This window comes from Carlito syrichta, unplaced genomic scaffold (assembly GCF_000164805.1).
Source record: "Carlito syrichta isolate Samal-C Ts95f unplaced genomic scaffold, Tarsius_syrichta-2.0.1 Scaffold303112, whole genome shotgun sequence".
In the NCBI taxonomy this organism is placed as follows: Eukaryota; Metazoa; Chordata; class Mammalia; order Primates; family Tarsiidae; genus Carlito; species Carlito syrichta.
In genome coordinates, this window is record NW_007247208.1 from 835,662 (window position 1) to 858,190 (window position 22,529).

Genomic DNA, 22,529 nt, shown 5'->3' on the forward strand with positions numbered 1-22,529 from the left:
GGGGGGGGGGGGGGGGTGGGTACCTGGGATTGACAGTAGTCGATATCTGCCTGGGGAAGGGGGAGCACACCTCATCAATAAGGGTACCTGCACAATGAACATTTGTATACCTAATCCTGAATTGTACCTCATAATTTCAAAATAAAAATTAAAAGAGAAAAAAAATCTGTTTTTAATATACATTTAAGTTATCAAAATGACTTTAATAATATAAAGATATTGGTAGTGTTTTACTTTATTTGAAACTCAAATCTTTATCAGGTCCATGTGCATGCTAATCTCAATGATCTCAGTATTTGTCTTGTGCCTAGTTCAGTTCCTTCAGCTTCAAGTCTTGCTTTTAAAGTAACATAACTATTTTCTTATACATTTGTTAGGAGTATCACTTTACAACCCCCAGCTGGGTTAGACAGAATAATAGCCCCTAAACATGTCCATATCCTCATCCTGGAACATGCTATTCTATATGGCAAAAGGAACTTTGCAGGTGCGATGATGTTCAAGGCTCCTGAAATGGGGAGATTATCCTGGCATACCCTGGTGGGCTCAGTGTGAGCACAGTGGCTAGTCTTTACAAAGGCCTCCTGTGTAAGGTCAAAGTTAGAGAAGAGATGTAGCCATGGGGGCAAAGGCTGAGCGATGCGCTTTGACGATGGAACACGGGAATGTGAGCAAGAACTGCCAGCTGCCTCTAGACACTGAAAAGAACACAGAATCTCTTCTAAAGCCTCCAGACCCAACACAACCCTGCCAACACTTTGATTTCAGCCTGTAAGACCCATTTCAGACTTCTGACTTTCAGAACTATTAGTTAATAAATTCGCATTGTTTTAAGCCACTAAGTTTGTGGCAAGTTGTTACAGCAGCCATAGGAAGCTAACACCCCAACTGTTTCAAGCCAGTTTTTCTGAGGACCTCATGGCCTATTTATAACTATCTTTATTATTTCTTGAGGATACTGTCTGGAAAGCAGACATCTTCAGTGGCCTTACCTACCAGCTATTCTCTCTTTCTCCCCAAGGGATCAAGACAATATGAGGTAGCTGTGATAATACATTTGCATTGCCAGGGACATGGATTGCATTGGTTAGAAAGGAACTTTTGACTCAACTCTAAAGGTGAGAACAAGAGAGATTGTTTCTGAGACAGTTTTATTCCCTTTTAAGAAGATACAAGAGGAAAATTGCATTCCTTTTTCTGTGCCTGGATGTCGCCATGTCTAGTTGTGATTCCTGGGGTTTCTGCAGCCATTTTGTGATTGGAAGAGAAGTCAGCTGACCCTCTATGGGTGTTCTGGAGGAAAACCGGAAGCACCCTGGCTGCTCAATGACACAGAGGAACTGTGGAGCAGCTCTAACTTGGAACTTCCTGACTCATGCAGCTGAGCAAGCCCAGGTCACACAACTGAGTAGGTGCTTATTGACTACAGCTTCAAACCTTCCCGTAGTAACTGAGCAGCCGGAGAAAGCAGTTGTGAAGAAGAGAAGGTGAAAGGAAAAAAAGAAAGTCCCATAAATGGTAGGTGACAAATTTTGTACAACTGGGAGGAAAATTAGTTTTAATAACATCAGTATACTAAACATTTTCCCTATTTCTTAGTTGGTATTTTCATTTTTCTTTTTATATTCCTTTTTATTTTTTACCTCATTGAGAGTGAAAGAGATAAAGTTTTGTTCCAGTGTAAAATGCACAGTCAGAGTCACCTGTGCCTCACTGTTATATTAAACGATACCTGTGCCTAAACAAAGAACTGAGTACCACATGTTCTGACTCATAAGTGGGGCCTGAACATTTGTCACATTAGCACAAGGGAGGGATTGGCAGTCAATGGACACTGCCAAGGATGTAACAACACAAAGGTTACCTGGTCCTAAACCACGGGAAGTGAGGGCCAGCTGGAGGCCCAAAGTTCACCTGCAGCCAGCCTACTTGTGCAACTAATCCTGACTTGTACCCCACATCTCTATAATAAATAAAATACAGTGAAGGTAAAGATAAAAACTATACCTGTGCTTTAGAGGCAGGGCAGGCAGAAGACAGTTTGACCACCTTGTGAATGAGTATGGCCAATCCAGTGATGTGATAGATACATATTCCTAAATTTTTATATGGGGAATGTATTTCCCTAGATGTATAGAATCAGCCAAAAATCATTAATTCTATTAGCATACTTATAAGATTGATGGTGTACATCTCTTTCCAGTGATTTCATATTGTAGGTTTGAAACTTATACCACAAAAATCAGCAAACACTGCAATCCAAGTGCCCCTTCCCTGAGAGCCATTTGTTGCACATTTGCCAGCACACCACTGGGAGCAATGCTAGGAATGACTTGGTTTCTACTCTCATTGAGGGTTTAATTTCAATAACTTTGGATGTTGCCTTGTTTCTAATCAAAATGTAATGACATGATTAATATTTTAATTTGTAAAATCAATTTGCTCAGATCTGCTGGATTGATCTACCAAAATTAATTGCTAATGTGATAGTACATTGCAAGACTGAAGACTCAACTACCTGAAGCATGCACTTACTTTGTTCATTTTTTTCCTTTTTTGTTGTTTCTCTCTCTCTCTCTCTATGTGATCAATCTCCAGACTATCAGGAATCAGCATGAAGGAGTTTCTTAGCTGTCTTGTTTCCCATAGTCCCATAGTCTTAGTCCTCTTGTTTCCTCATAAAGGGCTGTGTTGTGATTACAAACTGCACTGAATCTGACAAACAGTGGCATTCTGGGAACTGCTAGGCTGCATATTATGGGTCATAACACACAACCCTGGAATGAGACAAGATCTAATAAACTTAATAAGCTGTGCCTTGTTTGACACATTTCATGAGCTGAACGCGCAGGAGACTAAATGAAATCAAAGGCCCCTTTCAGTTGACCAAAGAACAATGAGCCTAAATAAGTTAGAATTGATGAGTGGGCAATTCAATCACTTCCTGCCTTTGGGCGAGTCATTTTGCTCTAAATGGGAAGCTGGTTCTCACTTGTGAATCAAAAGGAGATTGAAATGAAGGATTTTAAGTCACACAAAATGACTTGTTATCCCAGATGACTAAGTCCAGGAGGTCTAAACCCAATACTTGCTTGGCATATTCTGCAGAAAAATTCAGGAAAACACACTAGAATAGAAGACATTTGATCCAGAGAGGATAGAGCATATTAACTAACGAGTAATTTATTCATTCATTCATTTACACAACTTTTCTTTCATCTGTCCATCTGTCTAGGTCTATGTAACAGACCCTGTCGTGCTAAGTTTGGGCCAGATATAAAGCAGACACAAAGAAAGAGAGATAATGAGAGAGGTGAATTGTAAACATGTGTGTGTGTGTGTGTGTGTGTGTGTGTTGTGGGCACTAAGTGGTGCTGGGACTAAACACTTCATAGGTGCAATACATGGCAACCCTCTTTGTTGTCTATAAGTGTCATCTTCTTACTTGGAGATTCCATCTCCACTCATGAAATCCAGGAGTGGCAAGGGAGAGGAAGCATTTGGATCTGCTCCTGTCTCAGTATTTCACTTTCTCTTCCCAGTTGCTACCACCTGGTATTGGAAGTTTAGCTGCCTCCTGTGGAGAGCAGAATATCTGGAATGAGCCTCATGGGGTCCTCGCTCCTATGGACATTCACTTGATCTTAGGGGTCCTTTCACCCAGTCCTAGGGTGTGGCCTCCTTTGTATCTGGTGCTGAGGTTGCTGTGGTTGGAGCCGGTCCTTGGTCTGTTCTCTTTGCATTGACAATGCCTGATGACTTTTTGTGGTGCCTGGCTGTGGCTGTCTCTCTCCCAAATTTCAGCTTACACCAGTGCTGCTGAGCCTCAGCTGTGTCTGTTGCCCTGTCCCTCGCTTTGAGCTGTCACTGCCAGTCTGTGCCATGACTTGAAACTCTCTTGACTCATGCCCTGAGAAACAAAGTACAGAAGCCAACCTGTACTCTCCCGACACATCTACACACCCCTGGATTTCCCCCAGGCCCTCGAACTATCTACAGCACCCACATGTTTGCACGCATAGACATGCTTCCACCCTGACGGGAAGGCCTAAGCCTGTAAAGCTGCCCCCATGCTCTCACTCCCCTCCTTCCTGCCCCTGATGCCCCTTCCTGTCTGGGAGGCACTTCCTCCAACTTTCCTACTCAACTAGAAAGGCAGGGGGAGATCTAATTCATGTTACTGAATAGGTAAATATTTGGGTACACATCTAATAGTTAGGCATGTAATCATAATAGAATGTGTCCAATGTTATTGCAGCAGAGAAAAGTGGCAATAATAATGATTAACATGTACCAGGCGGTGTTCTAGATGGTTTGCATCTAGACAGAATTAACTAATATAGGATTTGCCACAGACAGTTGACATATATACTGTTATTATTTTAATGAGGAAGCTGAAGTGACTTGCCCAAGGTCACATAACTAATTCTCGGTAGAGGCAGGGGCAGGATTTGGAGGTAGGCTCCAAAGTCTACACTTTTAACTACTATTATGTGGAAAAGATGCTGTATAATTTCTTAAGGAATAATAAGATAAACATCAAAATGGAGAAAATGGAAAAGTATTCAGGCACACCGGGAAAGCAGGACACATTTAGCAAATGTTTGGTGTAATTGGAACTTAGATTGTGAGGGCAAAATGTCAAAATATGGAGCTAGAAAGAGGACTAGAGACAGATGCAGGAGAACCAAGGACACCACAGTGAAGGGTTTAGGATGTCTTATGCACACAGCTAGTGAAGGGTCTTTGCTTGCTTGTTTGTTGAGTCAGCGTCTCACTCTATAACCAGGCTGGAGTAACAGTGGCACAACTACAGCTCACCACAGCCTCAATCTCCTGGGCTCAGGCAGTCCTCCAAAGTAGCTGGGACTAGAGGTGCATACCACTACACCTGGCTAATTTTTTTTTTTTTTGTAGAAACGAGGTTGTGCTATGTTTCCCAGGCTGGTTTTGAGCTCCTGGGTGCAAGCTTTGTGCAGCTGGCACATGGTGGCATAACAGTAGCAGCCTAAGTGGTCATGTAAATTAATAATAAAAGGCAGCAAGCACAAAGTCCAGAGGATTTAGGAGCAAGGAGAACTGACGGTGCAGGAAATTTAGAGCTAGAAAGAGCAGAAGAGCAGAGAACATCCTAAACTGTGCTTCTTGATCCTCTCTAACAGATGTGGAGGAGGCCGGGTTCACCCTGAGAAGAGAGATTTCAACTCCACTCATTGTATAATGAGAATCTCGAGAATGACCCTTTCATTCTCTGTGGGTTTGAGTTTTCTCTGTAACCTTTACTGAGTTAAAGGAAATGCTCTTTATACTACATACTAAGGAGTTCAGTCTTTCTTAGAGCAAATAAAGAAAACATAGTAACATTTTTTTATCTCTGCCTCAGTATTGTGACTTAGATGCTTGTTTCCCAAATTACAACCTGGTGTCCTGACTACATTTTTCTACAAGTCATTGGTATACAATTCTAAAATGTCTAAATAACTTGATTATAAATACTGTTTGCTATAAAAGAAACACACTGTGGTGTATAGCCTAGGGTTAAACTCTGAAAGCAGAGATTCGATGACACATATATTTTTTCATTAAAAAATTGTCAAAGATTTAAATTGATGAATGTGATATCAATAAATTTTACATATTGTTTTTAATCAGTTTATATGCATATCTATAGTCATTTGATAAACATGGACTTATTGTCTGTATTCAAAATACATTTAAAAGTACAATGTTATGATAATAAAGATGAAATTTTCAGTATGTCATGTTCTCATCTCCTAGATTTATTTTTATGCCCAAACCCAAAAAGATGGTGTCATTTTCTGTAAAGATGTTCTGACCTATTTCAAAGTCCCTGAATGGCTGGCAGACGTTGATCTGTGTCCGGTTTTAACCTGTGAGCTCTCTGGGCTCTGTGTTCTGTGTCCTTCACAAATGACTTCTGTTCTTCAATCACTTTCAACAAAATGGCAGGAGCACAAGAATAGTTTGAGAAAATGTCGGCACACCAAAAAGAGGATTCTTCTTTTCTCCACAATGTACAATTTAAAGAATCTAGTAAATATAGAGGAACTAAACTGACAAGTGCAGCTTATAAAGGGGTGACTCAAATACTGAAAATAACAGAGGATTCCTTCGTGGTAGCTTGATATCTGCCAGTGATCAAATCCTTCCATTACTCAAACACTGTTCTTAACTTTTAGATGCATTAACTCACAACAGTACCTGTGAGGTGGGTAGTGTCATTGCCCCATTTGATAAGTGAGAAAGCTGAAGCTCAGAGAAAGCGAGTGACTTAACCCGGTTCATAAGCTGGTGACTGGGGTGCTAAGACACTTGCGCCCCTCCATGTGGTTCCATACTTCCTGAGAAGCTACAGCACACATGCCAGTTGGTGACTCTCCCCAAAACATTTCTCCATGCTCCTTCCATCTGCACCTACTCCCTTAAAATGCTCCGTGCACCAAAATTACTTCTCCTATCTTTTTCACTGTACCCAGTTACACAGTTGAGTTCTTTCAGGAGTTGGGGAGGAGCAATTAGATTCTCTCATTAGAGTTCTACCACAAGACCCAAACAGCACGTAAGCTGAAACGTTCCAAAAGGTATTCTGTCATTCAAAAGAAATGAAATAAAACCTTAACTGATGAATCTATGGCAATATTTTCAACAATAGGGTCTTCCCAGTGATGCTCATCTGCTCTCCCAGTATTGTAGGGTGTTTCCCTGATGAACTTAAAGAGTAGGAGTCATAGACCTGAAGCTTTACCAACCCATGCACAGTCTAGCAGGACTAGAGGATTTGCAAGGGAAGAACATGGTCTTTGCACATGGTGATAATAGGTCTCTTTTAACAGTTTTGTGAATGTTTGTATCCTATTTTTGAAAGTTTTTATATTGCCACAAAACATCACTATGTTTCATAATGCTTGTATCTGATTGCATACACTCTCTGGGTTTTATATTTTCAATAATTATCATTTGTTTCCCCTGTGGTAAGTTAGCTGAACATCCAGCCCATATTCTTCCTCAATATGAAGCTTATGAACACCTGTTAACCAGCATGATTCCCCTAGCTCCCTGACCACCGGGTCTTCTGCCTCTTCCTGTTCTGAGGACCGTCCTGGAAGTTCTCTCAAGGACGTCCTTGTTTTTTACTCTTATGATACCTATGATCTTTATCCAGATGACTCTTTATGCAACCTTACTACTTCTGACTCTCTTCCAAAACCCAAAACATGTACAGTAAGTTGCAAACTTCCAAAGATGTGAACGTGCATTCACATGTCCAATCATGTAAGTTAGTTCTCCTGCCTAGCATACATTGTCATGTGCATGCAAGATACTATACAGTAAGATTAAAATTATTTTTTTGTTTGTTTGTTTATACTTTATATGTGTAAAAAGTATTGTAAACCTATTACAGTACAGTACTATATAGCAAATTTTGTTAGTTGGGTGGCTAGGCTAATTTTGTTGGACTTACAAACAAATTGGACTTACAAACATGCTTTAAGATAAGACATGTAGGGGACTTACTGTACCTTAAATCTTTGGGCACATCTCATAGTCTCTGTCTCACAATGAACTTATACCTGTAATACTGGCCTCTGCACAAGCTCTCTGATTCCATCAGTGTCAACATCATGTTACCTGTCCCAAATGCTGAATACATCACTGTGATATATATTCCATCATGTTCTTTATTCCCATGCCCAATTATTCATCCCATGCTGTAAAATATCCTTCCATTTTTCCCGCACATATTCATCTTTCTCTTATCATTTTCAGCCTGCCTTCTAGGTCAGTACCACGATTCAGGCCCCTGTGACTTCATACCTGAACTTGTGCTGTCGTCCATGAGCTGATGATTCTACCCCAGACACTCACTCCTGTGTTTTGGTTTCCCCAAGTCAGCCTGATCTTCACTGCCAGACGATGCTTACTTAAATGGTTATTTAATCACCTCTATTTTCCTCACTGACTAGAGTGTACAGTCCAGACAGCCTGGCGCAGATGGCCCCTTCCCGCCTCCCTGATGTAAACGACCAGTTCATCCCAACAGATTCATCCCAGTTCAGGCCCAAATTAGTCACTGTCTCTTGACGAAGCTGTGCGTGTCCTCACCTTGGTCATCCTTTACCTAGAGTGCTCACCCCTCCGCATCCTCACAAGGCCCCATAATTATCTCAACTGTCTCTGAATTGGGCTTCTTCCTCTATAGCCTGGGTGTGTACCCTTCCTTTGGCACTTAATCATTTGAAATTTGACTTCACCTTTTGTGATTGTATTATTTCCTCTTCAGAGAATAGAAAGGGAATGAATATCATTTAGCACATGCTACCTCATTTCACCCTTATGATAACCCAGGAATTAGGTATCATTTAGCAAATGATGAACTGATGCCCAGAGGGGCTCTGTAAATTTGAACCTATGGAACTCACTACATACAGGTGATGGCATTGAATCCAGGTCTGCCTGATCCCATACCCAGGCTGCTCTCCACAAAGGGAGAGTGTCATTGATTCATTCTTCCTGCAAACTGTTAACATTAAAATACAAATCCAGCCGGGTTCGGTGGCTCAGCCTGTAATCCTGCGCCTTTGGGAAGCTGAGGTGAGTGGATTGCTGAGCCCGCGGGTTCGAGACCCGCCTGGGCAGCAAGACCTCATCTCTACAATAAATCAAAAAATCTGCCAGGTGTGGTAGCGCATGCCTGTGATTCTGGATACTCGGAAGGCTGAGGCGGAAGGATCACTGGACCCCAGCAGGTCGAGGCTGCGGTGGCCGGGAGCGGCCACTGCACTCCAGTCTGGGCAACAGAGTGAGACTCCAACTCAAAAAAAAAAAAAAAAAAAGTACAAATCCCAGGAAATAAGTCATATTTCTCTAACACGCTTTCCTCTTTTTTCCTACTTGTTAGCTATGCCCATCTCTTCCTAGCATTCAAAGCAGTGCTATCACTATTGTAGCTATTCAGTAAATGTATCTTTTTGCTTTAGTTTTCTAAGTGAAATTTGATTAAGAAATATAAGGCATCCCAAGTATAAAGAACTTTAATAAATGGGAACTAATCTCTGCAACATATATACATAACAAAGTTATATGCTGATGTAAGAGACAGACAATACTGCTACTATCATAATAATTTATTCTTTAAATTGCTTCTTGGCATTAACTTCACCTGAATTAATCCTTTCCTCACCTCTTTAATTCTGCTTGCTTGGTTGAATGTATTAAAATTCACAGTAAATTTTCTAACTCAGAGACAGTTTTTGTAAAATAGTGCCATATTTTACAATTAATGCCAGTGGCAAAAGCCACCAATGGTGTGTTTCTAACTCTGTCTCAATTCCTAAAGCTCTGCTAAAACTTTCTAGACCTATCATATATTTCTGGCATCTCCATTTTATGAACATCAGTCAACCCAAAGTGTATTTATTCTTTCCCTACTTGTGACAAATTATACACCAGAAATGTGATAAACAAAAGAGAAAACCTTGATGATGTATTTTATTTTAGTACATATTTTGATCTTTGTATTCCCCTTTGGTATTGATGAATGCTATTTTAAGCCAGGCTCGGTGGCTCAGCCTGTAATCCCGCGCTTTGGGAGGCTGAGATGAGTGGATTGCCTGAGTCAGCGGGTTCGAGACCCGCCTGGGCAACTTGGCGAGACCCTATCTCTACAACAAATCAAAAAATTATCCAGGCATGGTAGCGTGTGCTTGTAGTTCCAGCTACTTGGTAAGCTGAGGTGGAAGGATCACCGGAGCCCAGCAGGTCGAGGCTGCAGTGACCGTGAGCGGCCATTGCACTCCAGTCTGGGCGACAGAGTGAGACTCCAACTCAAAAAAAAAATGAATGCTCTTTTAAAAGTTTTAGGAAATTCCTTTAACTTTATGACAAGTGATAGAGTGAGAGTGCTCAAAGCTACAGAACAGCGAATTATTTCATTTTTATTTATTACGCGTGAAAGTATGACTCTGTGACTGCCACAGTTAGGAACATGCAATTCCTGGATAATAAAGGTTAAGTGTGCATAAATTCAAGATCTGCTTACAACTGACCTTTAGCTGCCTTGCACTTTTGACAGAAACTTAAAATAAGGTTATTTCATAAAATTATTTGATTCTCCATTCCCAAATCCAGATTTTGTACTCAATAATTCATATCTTTCAGCTAGATAGAGCCATCAGTATTTGTAGTACAACAGCAAACCATCAAGACAGTGATTAATTTAGGCAGAATCACCATCTTTATAAGCTTCAGTCTACCCATCCATGAGCAAAGTCAATATATCCATTTATTCACAGAAGACTATGTCTATCTTCCACTTGTAATTGTCAATAATCTTTTGTAATTGTCTACATAAAGTCTTACATATTGATTGTTAATTTTATTATCTTAAAGTGTTTTGTTTCAGTTCTTGCTATTGTAAATTTTTAAAAATGTTATTCTAAGTTGGTTTTAATTATATATATGAATGCTATTATTTTTAGGGTGCTGATTTTTTTTTACGAAGCTATTTTTCTAAACTCTTTTACCCATTAAGAATGTAGACTTTCAGAGTGTATTATGTAAACAACCATATCATCCTCAAATATGAGCAATTTTGTTTCTTCCTTTCCAATCTTTGTATGTATTTTTCTTTTCTTACCACATTAGCTAGGACTTCCAGTATAGTGTTAAATAAAAATGATAACTATCTTCTTGTCGTCTTTCTAGCCATAATGGGAATGTTCATAAAGTTTCATCAAAAAGATTTTTGCTAGGAGTTAGTTTATTTGTTATTTATTAATTTATTTATTAATTTCGAGTTGGAGTCCCATTCCATTGCCTAGGCTGGAGTGCAGTGGTATTCTCACGGCCACCCCAGTGTCGACCTGCTGGGTTCCGGCGATCCTTCCACCTCATCCTTCCAGGTAGGAGGAACAACAGGCACACACTACCACGTCTGGCTAATTTTTTGATTTATTGTAGAGATGAGGTCTTGCAAAGTTGCCCAGACTGGTCCTGAACCCGTGGGCTCAGGTAATGCTCTCTCCTCTGCCTCCCAAAGTGCTAGGATTACAGGCTTGCCACCCACCTGGCCTTATTTTTTTAGTTAACAAATTTTATCAAATGTTTTATCTGCATCTATTAAGATTATCTCATTTTTCCTCCTTTAATATAAAAATGTAAACATGACATTGAAAAATCCAGATATTTTTGCAATATAGCCTATTTGGTCATAATTTTTGTTCCCATGCTCTGGACTAAGTTCTGTGTTTTTATTATTATTATTTGGTCATAAGTTTTTAAATGCTACTGAATTCAGTTTGCCTATTGCTTTATTTTTATTCCATTGAAATTGAATTGTTATCCAGTTTTAGTGTCAAGAGTCTGTTGGCTATGTAGAATGAGCTGTGCTTCTTTCCTTCTTTTTCTATTCTTAAGAAGCGTTTGTATAAGTGGTACCTTTTCTATTATTTGGAGGTTAAGTAATTTCATTGTGATTCAATTCTTAATACGTTGTTATTTCTATAAGGATTTTCTCTTTGATATATGTGATTTTAAAGTGTTTTTAAATTTCCAAATATGTTGGGATTAAAAGTTTGGCTACCTTTACTTAATGATTATTTTATTTAATTTCTGCAGAAAATGTGACATGTAAGATATAGATATTTTGTAATTTCTTGAGACTTTATTTTGTGACTTAGTACTTATTTTGTTTTCAAAATATTTTATGTAGGTTTGTATAGAATGTGTTCTATGTAATTATTGAATACAAGGTTCATGGGTCCACTAAGTCAAACTTAAGTCCAAAATGTATGTCTAGTGATGATACTAATAATAATAAACCTGGGAAAGAAATGTGAAGGGATGAGCTAAACATTAAAATCTATTAAACAGTTGTGATAATTAAATCAAAAATAGTACTGTTAATAAAAATAATAACAGGGCAATGAAACAGAATAAAAAGTCAAGAAATATGGCATTATAATAAAGTGAAAACTCCAATTACTGGAGAACTATTCGATTGATACATCAGAGCAATTATTGAATACCACCTGGGGGAAAAAAATCACAGTTGCAAACATACCTCATGCCTTACAACAGGAAAAGTTACAAATAAACTAATGATTTAAATGTAAAGAAAATGATGTATAGAAGTGTTGGAATAAATAATTATACATGTTCATTTCTGATTTTCTAGTCTTTATAAATGAGGGGTGACCTTTCTAATGATGACTCAAAATTCAGTCTCCAAAAAAGATTAATAAACTCAAAATTTTTTTTAAAATATGCATGGCAAATGAAAAATCTGAAACTCCTATCATACTCTAAAGACTAATCTCTCTAGTACAGAAGAACTCTTTTTAAAAAGATCAATGTCTCAGTAGAAAAAAAATGGCAAAGGATATGAAAATATACAAATGACTTTCAGAAATATCTTTAAAATGTGATTATTCTCACAGTAAGAGAAATGCAAGTTAAAAAAAAACACTGAAATACTATTTTGCCTGTGATATTGTTAAAAATCAAATTTTGATAGTATTCTCTTTGTATTTGCAATAGAAAACCAGGTACTCATTTATTGTTGATGGGAATATAATTTTGTACCATCTCTATGAAGCACTACTTGGCAATATCTATCAAGATGACAAATATATATGCCCTTTGATATGGCAGTTCTTCTTCCAGGAATTTATTTCACATTATATTTATTATTATATTTTTACCATATCTTTATTTTCCACCTTTCTTTGCCATTATCTTGAGTGTGTCCCTTATAAACAAATTCATAACAGAAGGATATTTTATTTCTAATGACAATCTATCTTTTATTTTATTTTACTTTTTATTTTTATTTTTTGAGTTGGAGTCTCACTCTGTCGCCCAGACTGGAGTACAGTGGCCGCTCCTGGCCACCGCAGCCTCGATCTGCTGGGTTCCTGTGATCCTTCCGCCTCAGCCTTCCAAGTAGCTGGAATTACAGGTATGCACTACCATGCCCAGCTGATTTTTTGATTTATTGTAGAGATGAGGTCTCGCTGCCCAGGCGGGTCTCGAACCCGCAGGCTCAGGCAATCCACTCACCTCAGCCTCCCAAAGGTGCGGGATTACAGGCTGAGCCACTGAGCCCGGCTGGCAATCTATCTTTTAATAAGAGAATTTGATTCATTTACACTTATTGTAATTGCTTATAATTTTAAATTCATTTTATATATTTTCTCCTTTTCATATTTTTTCATAGAAACAGTCTTTTCTTGGGTTGATAGAGCTTTATTCATTCCTTCTACTCCAATGGGTTCTCTCATAAGTTCATTTTATTTTTATTCTTTCAGCAGGTATTCTTAAACTTTAATATGCTTACTTACTTAAAGTCTAAAAGCTATCAATAACTCTGTCCCCATCTCTTTCAGTGCAAGGACTTGACTCAGAGCACCTTCCTCTCATCTTTGCTACTATTTATTTTAGTTTCATAGCTATACTCTATAAACCTACCATACTGATGATTTTTTTAAATTACAGTCAATGATTATTAGTCTTAATTTGTTCAACAATTTGTTTAACATTATTTATTTCATCTCATTTGTTCCTATGTTCAGCTTACTTTTTAATAAATTGTATGCCTTGGTAAAGATTATGATCCTTAGGGTAGTAAGATACACCTTAGTTTTGGTCAAATACAATTAATTTGTCTTTATTTTGAATGATGATTTTTTACTAAGTTGTAGATGAATATTATTTGTTCTTTGAACATGTTTAAAAAATTTTATCCTGTGTTCTGTCCTCTATTTTGTCAATGAGAAATGTAATTTCAGTCTAATTTGAATCCTTTATGTGTAATCTGTCTTTTGTTTCTAGTTGCTTTTGAATCTTTTCCTTGACTTTGGAGTTTTATAATTTTTCCAAAAAGTGTCTAGATATGCATTTTCAATCTGAAGATTCACATTCCTTCAATTATGAAAAATTCACAATCTTTATTTCTTCAAACATTGCCTTTCTGTACACTCTCGCCTTTCCTCTCACATGCCTGTGAATCACATGTGGGAGCATGTCCAGTCTTGGGACTTTCTGCCAACTTTTCCACTGTATTCCTCCCCTGTGCTGCCTCTGTGCTTGTCCTGTATTCTGTGATGTGATCCAGTTTTCTAATTCTCTTTTCATCTGTGGACAATCTATTGTTCAACATGAATTTTTAAGTTAATGATACTATACTTTTTTCTTGAACATTTTATTTGGTTTTTTTTGACAAAATATTTAGCTGTTTTAAGCATTTTTAGTATATCTCTTTTCCGATTTTCTTGTCATTTTAAGTTGCTAGTTCCAGAGCTCATTTCCAGGTTCACTGGTCTATTGAGTCTTCTTCATGGCGCCTCTACTCCCATAATGATGGGTAAATTTTTAATTGCAAGCTCGTCTACAGTAGGGGTTGCATTTTCTGTGGTAGTTCCATGTACCTGAATTATGCAGGTGTTAACATTTTTGCATTTGCTTTTGCCTGGGCCCCAGGGATTTCTTTTCTGCGATCTGAGATTAATTTTTTTTCTTACTATCTTGACTTTAGATTGTTTGAGTTTCTATATCTCAGAAGAGGTCTTTCCCATTGAGAACTCTGTCAAACATAAAGCTCCCTTTCTGTTTCCACAAACTAGTAGGAAGAGCTTTTTCTAAGTCGCTTTTTCATAGCTGATGCAGCACTTCCAGCGTCCTTCCTATATGTAGAAGTCTTGGTTTAATTCCCTTCTCACACCAAATACTATTTTTCTGTATGCCTGACATTAAAACCTTAGTCTCAGTCTCATGATCTAATCTGTTACTTCCTGGGGTGACCTGGCATCACCTCCAGCTCACCTCTGTGACTGGGGTTTATCTTTTTATTTAGCATCTGAGGATTTCCTGAGCTCATTTTTGAATTTAACTCAATTTGGGCTTTTTTTGTTTGTTTGTTTTTAGATTTTGTGACAGTTTATGGATTCATATCAGTCTTGTCTACCCTCTTGCCTAAATCTGCTTCTTTTTTATACCTAAAAAAATTTTTTATGTTAAAAAGTCTTATTTTTAGCATCAAAAATCTCATGTACCATTACATGATTTCATTTGTATATTCAATATCACTGAAAAACATAAAATGACAAATTATTTTCAGTTATTCATCACCATTGCTTCCACACACACTTAAAAAATAAAGTATATCTACTTGTAAAACATGCTATATATATCATCTGCAGACAGATGATAGATTAATGTCTATATAAATTGTAAGACCTCTTGCAAGAATTCAACAGCTGCCTCAAGAGTTGAAGAACACTGTTAAAGCTTTATTTTAGAAATATCACAGTAAGTTCAAATTAGGTCACAACAGATTAATAGATAATTTTAGATTGGTTTGTGATTCTAAACAGGGTTCTTGAAAATTATTATAGGAGTCATAATAGCTGATATTTTCAATGAACTTTTAATTACTAATTGAAGCAAGGCTATGGAAGGCATAAGACTAAGTCTCTGAGTTGAGTTTTTAAAAATGAAAGTCATTAACCTTATTGTGTTTCTGGCTTTTCATTTGTATTTTCTACCTTACACAATTGTTATAAGGATAAAATGTTATATTTGACAGGCTAGGTCAAGTTAGAATTTCATTGCTTTTGACCAAAGGTCACTGTAAGATTTAAAGATAAACTTGTAGGTATTATGTGATCTTTGAAAAGTTATAAAATATAAATTTTAAAAAATATTATTTGAGGACAAAAAACTTCATATGTCTGGAGTTAATACCATAAGAGTAATTAATCAGTGTATTGGCATATAACTTGACTGATATCTCTAAAACAACCCATAGCCTTAAATTAGTTATTCTTAGAGTGAAAATTTCGCATAACTGCAGTGAGGTTTATTGTTAAAGAAACCTTAAAAATGACTTTTTGTAAATCTTTGTGAACAAAAGAAGTCAGCAATTTAGAACTCAAAATTGGCATCGGAGTAACAATGTGACAAACACACACACACAAAATCAATAAGGGATCTCCTAATTTACCTCTGTTTCAAATTTCAATTTGAATACAAAATTATTCTTAACATCTATTTTTTTAAATGAAGACCTCTGATTATCATCATCAAAATGGACATATCTTAATATGCTTGCATTTGATGATATTTTTAAAAAACAAACTTTCAAGGTGTCAAGGTAAACAGGATAAAAAATATGTACAACTATTATATATCAACTCAAAAACTACCAAAAAAACAGAATAGCCAATACATTTTAAAATGATTTTTAGTAAATGAGAGACATTACAAGCATCAAGTAGCCCATCTTGCTTGTCTATTGATATACTTACAAAATTCCTGCAATGTAAATAATCACTGCAATTCTAATGAGTAAAACACAGCACTTTATTTGTAGACTACATGAAGTTGTAGTATATGTAAATTCATAGAAACGTATGTACTCCTTCATAATACAGGGTGAGTGTTAAACACCAGAGCCATGGTGCACTCTACTCTGTCTCTGACCTCAGCTCTAGGTGGTCACTCATCATCTGGTCATTGTTCTTATCTGAGTACTCCTCTCAAGGAAGTTTACACAGAAGACAGATTCAAAAGGTCAGAATTAAAATTCAACACATACTCATCTGTTATGTGCCAAGCACCCTTCCAGGCAATGACAAGCTCACTAAACAACAAAACTTCAGGAATTGTAATGAATAAATGATAAGGGTTATAAATAAAATCAAACAGGGTGATAGGCAATTGTAGGAAGGCCTCACTAAACTGAAATAAAGAAGAAAGGACTTGCCAGTGACAGAGAGGTGGTTGAGAAAGAGAATGGTGTGCTATGTACTGAATTGGGTCTCTCCCCACCCCTATTCATTATACTGAAGCACTAATTCCCAATGTTACTACATTTGAAGATGAGGCCTATAAGGAGGTAGTAAAGGTTAAGTGAGTTCATAAGGGTGGGGCCCTAATCCTATTAGACAGGTGTCCTTATAAAAAGAAGAGGCACCAGAGCTCTTTCTCTAGATGCATGCAGTGGAAAAACCATGTGAGGACACAGTGAGATGGCAGTTGTCTAAAAGCCAGGAAGAAAACCCCCCATGGAACCTGACCATGCTGATACCCTGGTATGGATCTTTCAGTGTCCAGAACTGTGAGAAAATAAATATCTGTTTTGTAAGCCACCTACTCTATGGTATTTTGTTATGGCAGCCTGAGCTAAGACATATGCACTCCAAAAAAGTCTCTTAGAAGGAACTAGTGAGGCCAGGCCACTAGGGATTGAAATGAGGGAATAAGGTTGATTTCCCCAGTGTTGGGGGTCTGACACCAGGAACCCCAGGGAAGACAACTTTGTAAGGTCAGCTGTGTTGTGCTGATGAGAACAAAAGAGGGACTGGGAGATTAGACAAAAAGAAGGTCACTGATGACCTTGAAAAAAGCAACTTCAGGGAAATGGCAATATAAGTAGAATGGGAGTGAAGAAGTCTAGAAAGTGGCTTTAGATAATTCTTTTGAAAACTTTACTGTGAAAAACAATGTGAAAATGGAGCAGTAGCTGAAAGAAATTTTTCAGAAAAATACCTTGAAGAGAGGTCAAGTGTAATATTAAAACACACACACATAAAAATTTTTTTAAAAGCAAGCCTGATGATAAATGGAATGTAAGGGGGCTTACCAAAGTCTAGGCCAAATTTATCAACTGACAATCATATTATTATAATAAAAAAGGAACCCAAGAAAGAAAGTAACATACAAAAAACATTCACCCTGTAGCAAGTAGAACTATATCTATAGTGTTTAAACAAGTTTATGAGCTCAAACTATAAAGGCAAATTGTTATTCTGTTGTTAAGGAAACAGATTTATAATGCTCACAGATGTGCCAAATAACTGATAGGTCAGAAAAAGAGCTCATGAGAGACCTTTTGGTAGGAAAGAATTACTGTGATCAGTGAGCTAGGAAAATTCTAAAACATAGAGGTAACTTTTTTCTCTCCCACATTCTCTCATTTAGTCTTTAAACCAATTCTTTTCTCTTTTAGTTGTCCCTCTTTTTTTCTCTTTTCTCACTTTTTCTCTCATAAGTTTTCTACCTTTTTCAAAACTTCTATGAATAGGAATTATGTGCTCAGTATTTGTTGTTTGAAGGCACTTTACAAACTAGAAGGAGGAAAAACAAAGCTACTTACGAGAGACACTTTATAATGTAAGAGGAAGAAAGAAAATAAAACGATCGAAAAAGATATAATTGGCAAACCAATTACAGCAATATTAATATAAGGATAGACTACGACAAACGATATTAATAATGATAAAGAGGGTAAGGACATAGGATACATGGAATAATTCATCAAGAGGTTGTAATAATGCTACATCTCAATGTTCCTAACAACAAAGTCTGAGAGGTATTGTGAACAAACATTGGTGTTATTGATATTGTTAGTATTGTTGCCCCAGATCAGACAAAGGAAAAAATAGACAGAATTCCAGGAAAAGATGGAATTGTCAAGAATCTTAGCAGGAAAATTTTAACTTACCTCTCTTGCTAAGAAAGTAAATATTTGAAAATATTTGAGAAAGCTGTAAGATAGCTGCAATGAAATAAACAAGCTGTCTTATCTTTAAAGTCACTGCAGAAAACAACAGCATAATCTATGTAGCAAAACGGCAAAATTGAAAATAGTAACTGAAAACCACCAGAAACCAAAAATAAGATAACAGAAGTTAAACAAGGCATAACCATATATGTAAGTGACTTAAATTAACTTAGAATACAAAGAGTCTTAGAGCATATTAAAGCATCAAAATTTGATGATTTACTACTTATAAGAAACATGTATAAAAGTGTGACAATGAGCTAAAAGAAAGGGAATTACCAAAAGCATATCAAAAAACATTTTAAAATATGTTATTTTTATGAAATTAGGTTACCAGGTAAAATTACAGATAACAACATTGGGTTTTTAGGAACTGAAAGATGCAGCAATGAATTGCTCAAGGTGTATAAAATAATGCTCTAAAACATTTCCAAATGCACACAAATCCTTGAGAAAATTAGGAGTAAGTACATATTCCATGAACATATTGAATAAAGTAAATCTTATAAACATACGAGCAAAATAAAATAAAACTGATGTCCATATAAACGTACATTGGAGATTTGTTTTAAACACCAGCTCTGAGAGAGGATCTGAATGGGAGTTAGGGTTAGGGCTAGGGTTAGGGTTAGGGTCGACTGACTCTTGGGACTGACATTTTATTCACCCAGATCCCTCAAAAACACTCAGGAACACGCAAGGTGTGTTACCAGGTACTCACACCAGGGGAAAGCAGATACATGGCTTGAGACTCCAGAATTTTGGGAGGGAACTGGGGATATAAAAACCTCCTATTAAGTGGTGTTATGATCTTTGATTACAAAATCTGAATACTACTTTGTGTTCCATGAACATATTTATCTATAATGTGTCCATAGAAACAATTTTGTAAACCTACTAACGTAAAAGACAGTTTCTCAAAGTTTCTGATGGGTTCCGCTTGATAAGAAGGTAGTAACTGGAAGTTGAGTGCATTCCTAAGACTTGAAAACAATTAAAATTGTCGCCCCTTACTGGGAATGTCACACCTCTTGCTCTGTGTAGATGCATCTTACCTACCATCTGAGCCTGTGGGCTTCTTTCCACCTATAACGTCACTGTCACCTCTATCACTTTGCTGATGGAAGTTCAGACAGTGAAGGACCTGAGCAAGAATACATCTGTCACATGTAAGTCATTCCCAATTCACCATCTGTCTCTTCTCAACTCGGGAGTTCTGGTTTCAATTCCCTGGGGATGCTGGATCCTACTACCAAGGTCTGGACAAGAGATCGTGGAGGCATTGTGGAGGGTGATAGATGGAGATGTGGGAAACAGATTCATCTCTGCTCCTAGAAGAAGCAGCCAGGGGGGATTGCAATGTTTTGATTTTGAGATGTCAGTGGTTCATTCTGATTCAGCCTACTCTTTCTTCTCCATTTCTTCTTGATGTCATCATTTCACTCTTTGTGGAAATGAATAGGAAATAATGTTTGACCCTTACTCTCATGTTTGCCAGTTCCCAAAGAAGGTGTACTTTGCAAGAACGTATCAGCATGTGCTCCTGTGGCATTCTTGCTAGAACTTTGGATATCAAGCTTTTTCAGCTTTTTTTTTTCTATTATTGTAATCTTACATGACCTTTCAGCATATATTCTATAAGCTTCTTGAATCCTCTTCAATATCACATTTGTGACAAATGGTAAAAGATAAATAACAAAAAAGAAACAAATGATTAATACCCCCCAATGTAGATTATATGTGGATAAGAGATTTAACTGTTAGGATTTAAAGGTCAATGATTTTAACCTCATTGCTAACAGTTTAAAGACACAATGGTACAAGCAGTCGTTAGGTGAATTGGTTAATAAAATCTTCCTGAAGTTCTAACGAACGCACCCCTTCCAAGTGGGTGACAGAGCTTCACAGCTCATCTGGCCATACTCTGCCCCAACTGTTGTTTTCACGTGGCATTTCTTCTCTCTCTACTTTCAGGTAGAAATTGAGAAGCTGGATTACCATCATTATCTGCCTCTGTTTTTTGATGGGCTTTGTGAAATGACATTTCCCTATGAGTTTTTTGCTCGGCAAGGAATCCACGACATGCTGGAACACGGGGGGAACAAGATCCTACCTGTCATTCCACAGCTCATTATCCCGATAAAAAGTAAGTGAACAGGTGAAAAATCATCACTCAGTGTATATTCTGCCGCTTTTTGACAACTTGCTAATTAAGCAATAAAACACAACAGACTGAGGTGAGCCCCAGGTTTTGCAGGAATTTTTATAAACTGACTTAGGAGACCAGACAACCCAAATCTTCAAAAATATACCCCATCATTGGTATATCACTATGGCTTAGCCCCATAAGTAAACTGGACTGCATGGGGTGTGCGCTAATTTAAAAAGCCTCATAGTAATGACATAAGCGTTACCATTAACGTATGCATCCAGAAGTAGTGTCTTTATGTATACACACTGCAACTAACTTCTAAGTTTTTTTTAAATAGCACCCCTAATTTTTAAGGTACAATATAGACACAACTGTGTTGCATACCTTTGGGGTAGTGGAATTCATAATTTTAAGAAAAGAAAATTATCTGAATTGGAGAAAAGGTTACCATTTTAACATACCTGAAATGTTTACTCTTCAGTAGGTTACTGGGGTGACTTCTAGGGTAACCCTGTTATTGACTTTATCTGTCTATAAGATGAGATTATACTTCCTTTCTATGACTAATTTGTTCATGCATATGTCTCTGTGGACATTATCTAAAACATCCCTGTTCAAAAGCATTTCTGAGACTGTCCTGTGAGATGGTTTCCCAGGGCTCGAAAACAAGTCCTTCAGTTGCTTCTTGTCTATTCTGCTTACCTTGCTGCTAGAGCTAGTAATAGAGTTACGCTTGTGGGCACACCTGGAGTCCCCTGGTAAAGATTCAGGAAGAAGATGGCCTCTCCTGAGTCCAGATGGCAGGCCTGGCTCCTCTCACCAACATCGCACCCTTGACCTGCACCACATTGCTGCTGCTGCTGCTTTGGTCTTTGCTGTTGCTGTTCATTAAAAGCGGAGGATTGGTGCCTCTGAGCACTCCGTGGGCAGGCAGAGCTGTTCCAGGCACTTTCACCCCCAGATCTGGACCCAATTGCCCGTGGCTCCTGAGGGATGAGGCAGTCCCTGCTTCCCCCTCCCCAGGTTTTGCCTCATCTCCTGCCCTGTGATGAACCACTTCCTAGGATGATTGACAGTATGTTCAGCTAGTCTCTTAGGACCAGAGGAAACACGCTCCCCCCACCCCGCCCCATCTCAAGTGTATTCTTGCCGTGGCATTTGACCAGAACAAGAGCAATAGTTCAACATAGGGTCATTTCCCAGAGTCTGGATTGGCTAGTCTTACCCGTGACCACCTTTCATTGAAGTAAATGGAACTTTACTAAAATGCTAGATTTTTAACAGTTCTGCTCTCACTGCTTACATCTAATCAACTAGAGCTCGCCCTCACGTCTTTGAGATCTCTATAGGGATCTGTAACTGACCACCACACATTTCCACCAAGACAAACAGACTGGAAACAAACAAAAAGACAAAGCTACCTAATGTGAAAGTGGCAAAGAAAGAAAAGCGACCCTGTCGAGCGGACCTTATTAAACAGCAGTGTTCCCTTCCCCTCATGTGTCAGCCGCTTGAAGGGCTGATCTTTAAAAGGCCTTCAGGAAGGATATATTGTCCTGGGCCATATTAAAACCTTTTCCACATGTGATTTATTCTCTCAAACGGGTCACAATTTTCAAATGTGTTAAGTTCTAATTGAAATGCTACATGTTTTCACTCATATAGTGGACCTCGAACATTCATCGTATTACTGTAAGAAAAGGACCGACAGTGGTGGGAAACTATGGGGGGGAGGGGAAGGGAGGTGGGATTAACGGTAGTAATATCTCTCTGGGGACGGGGAAACACCCCTTA

The 22,529-nt window shown here is 37.8% G+C and overlaps 1 protein-coding gene across 1 annotated transcript in view; it reads left to right on the forward strand.

Annotated features, from left to right (window-relative positions):
* The window catches only part of PACRG (parkin coregulated), a 335,607-nt gene that overhangs the window by 297,341 nt on the left and 15,737 nt on the right, over positions 1 to 22,529 (forward strand). Inside the window, exon 4 of the mRNA XM_008057716.2 lies at positions 20,558 to 20,729. Coding sequence (XP_008055907.1) covers positions 20,558 to 20,729 — 172 coding nt within the window. The remainder of the gene's footprint in view (positions 1 to 20,557; positions 20,730 to 22,529) is intronic.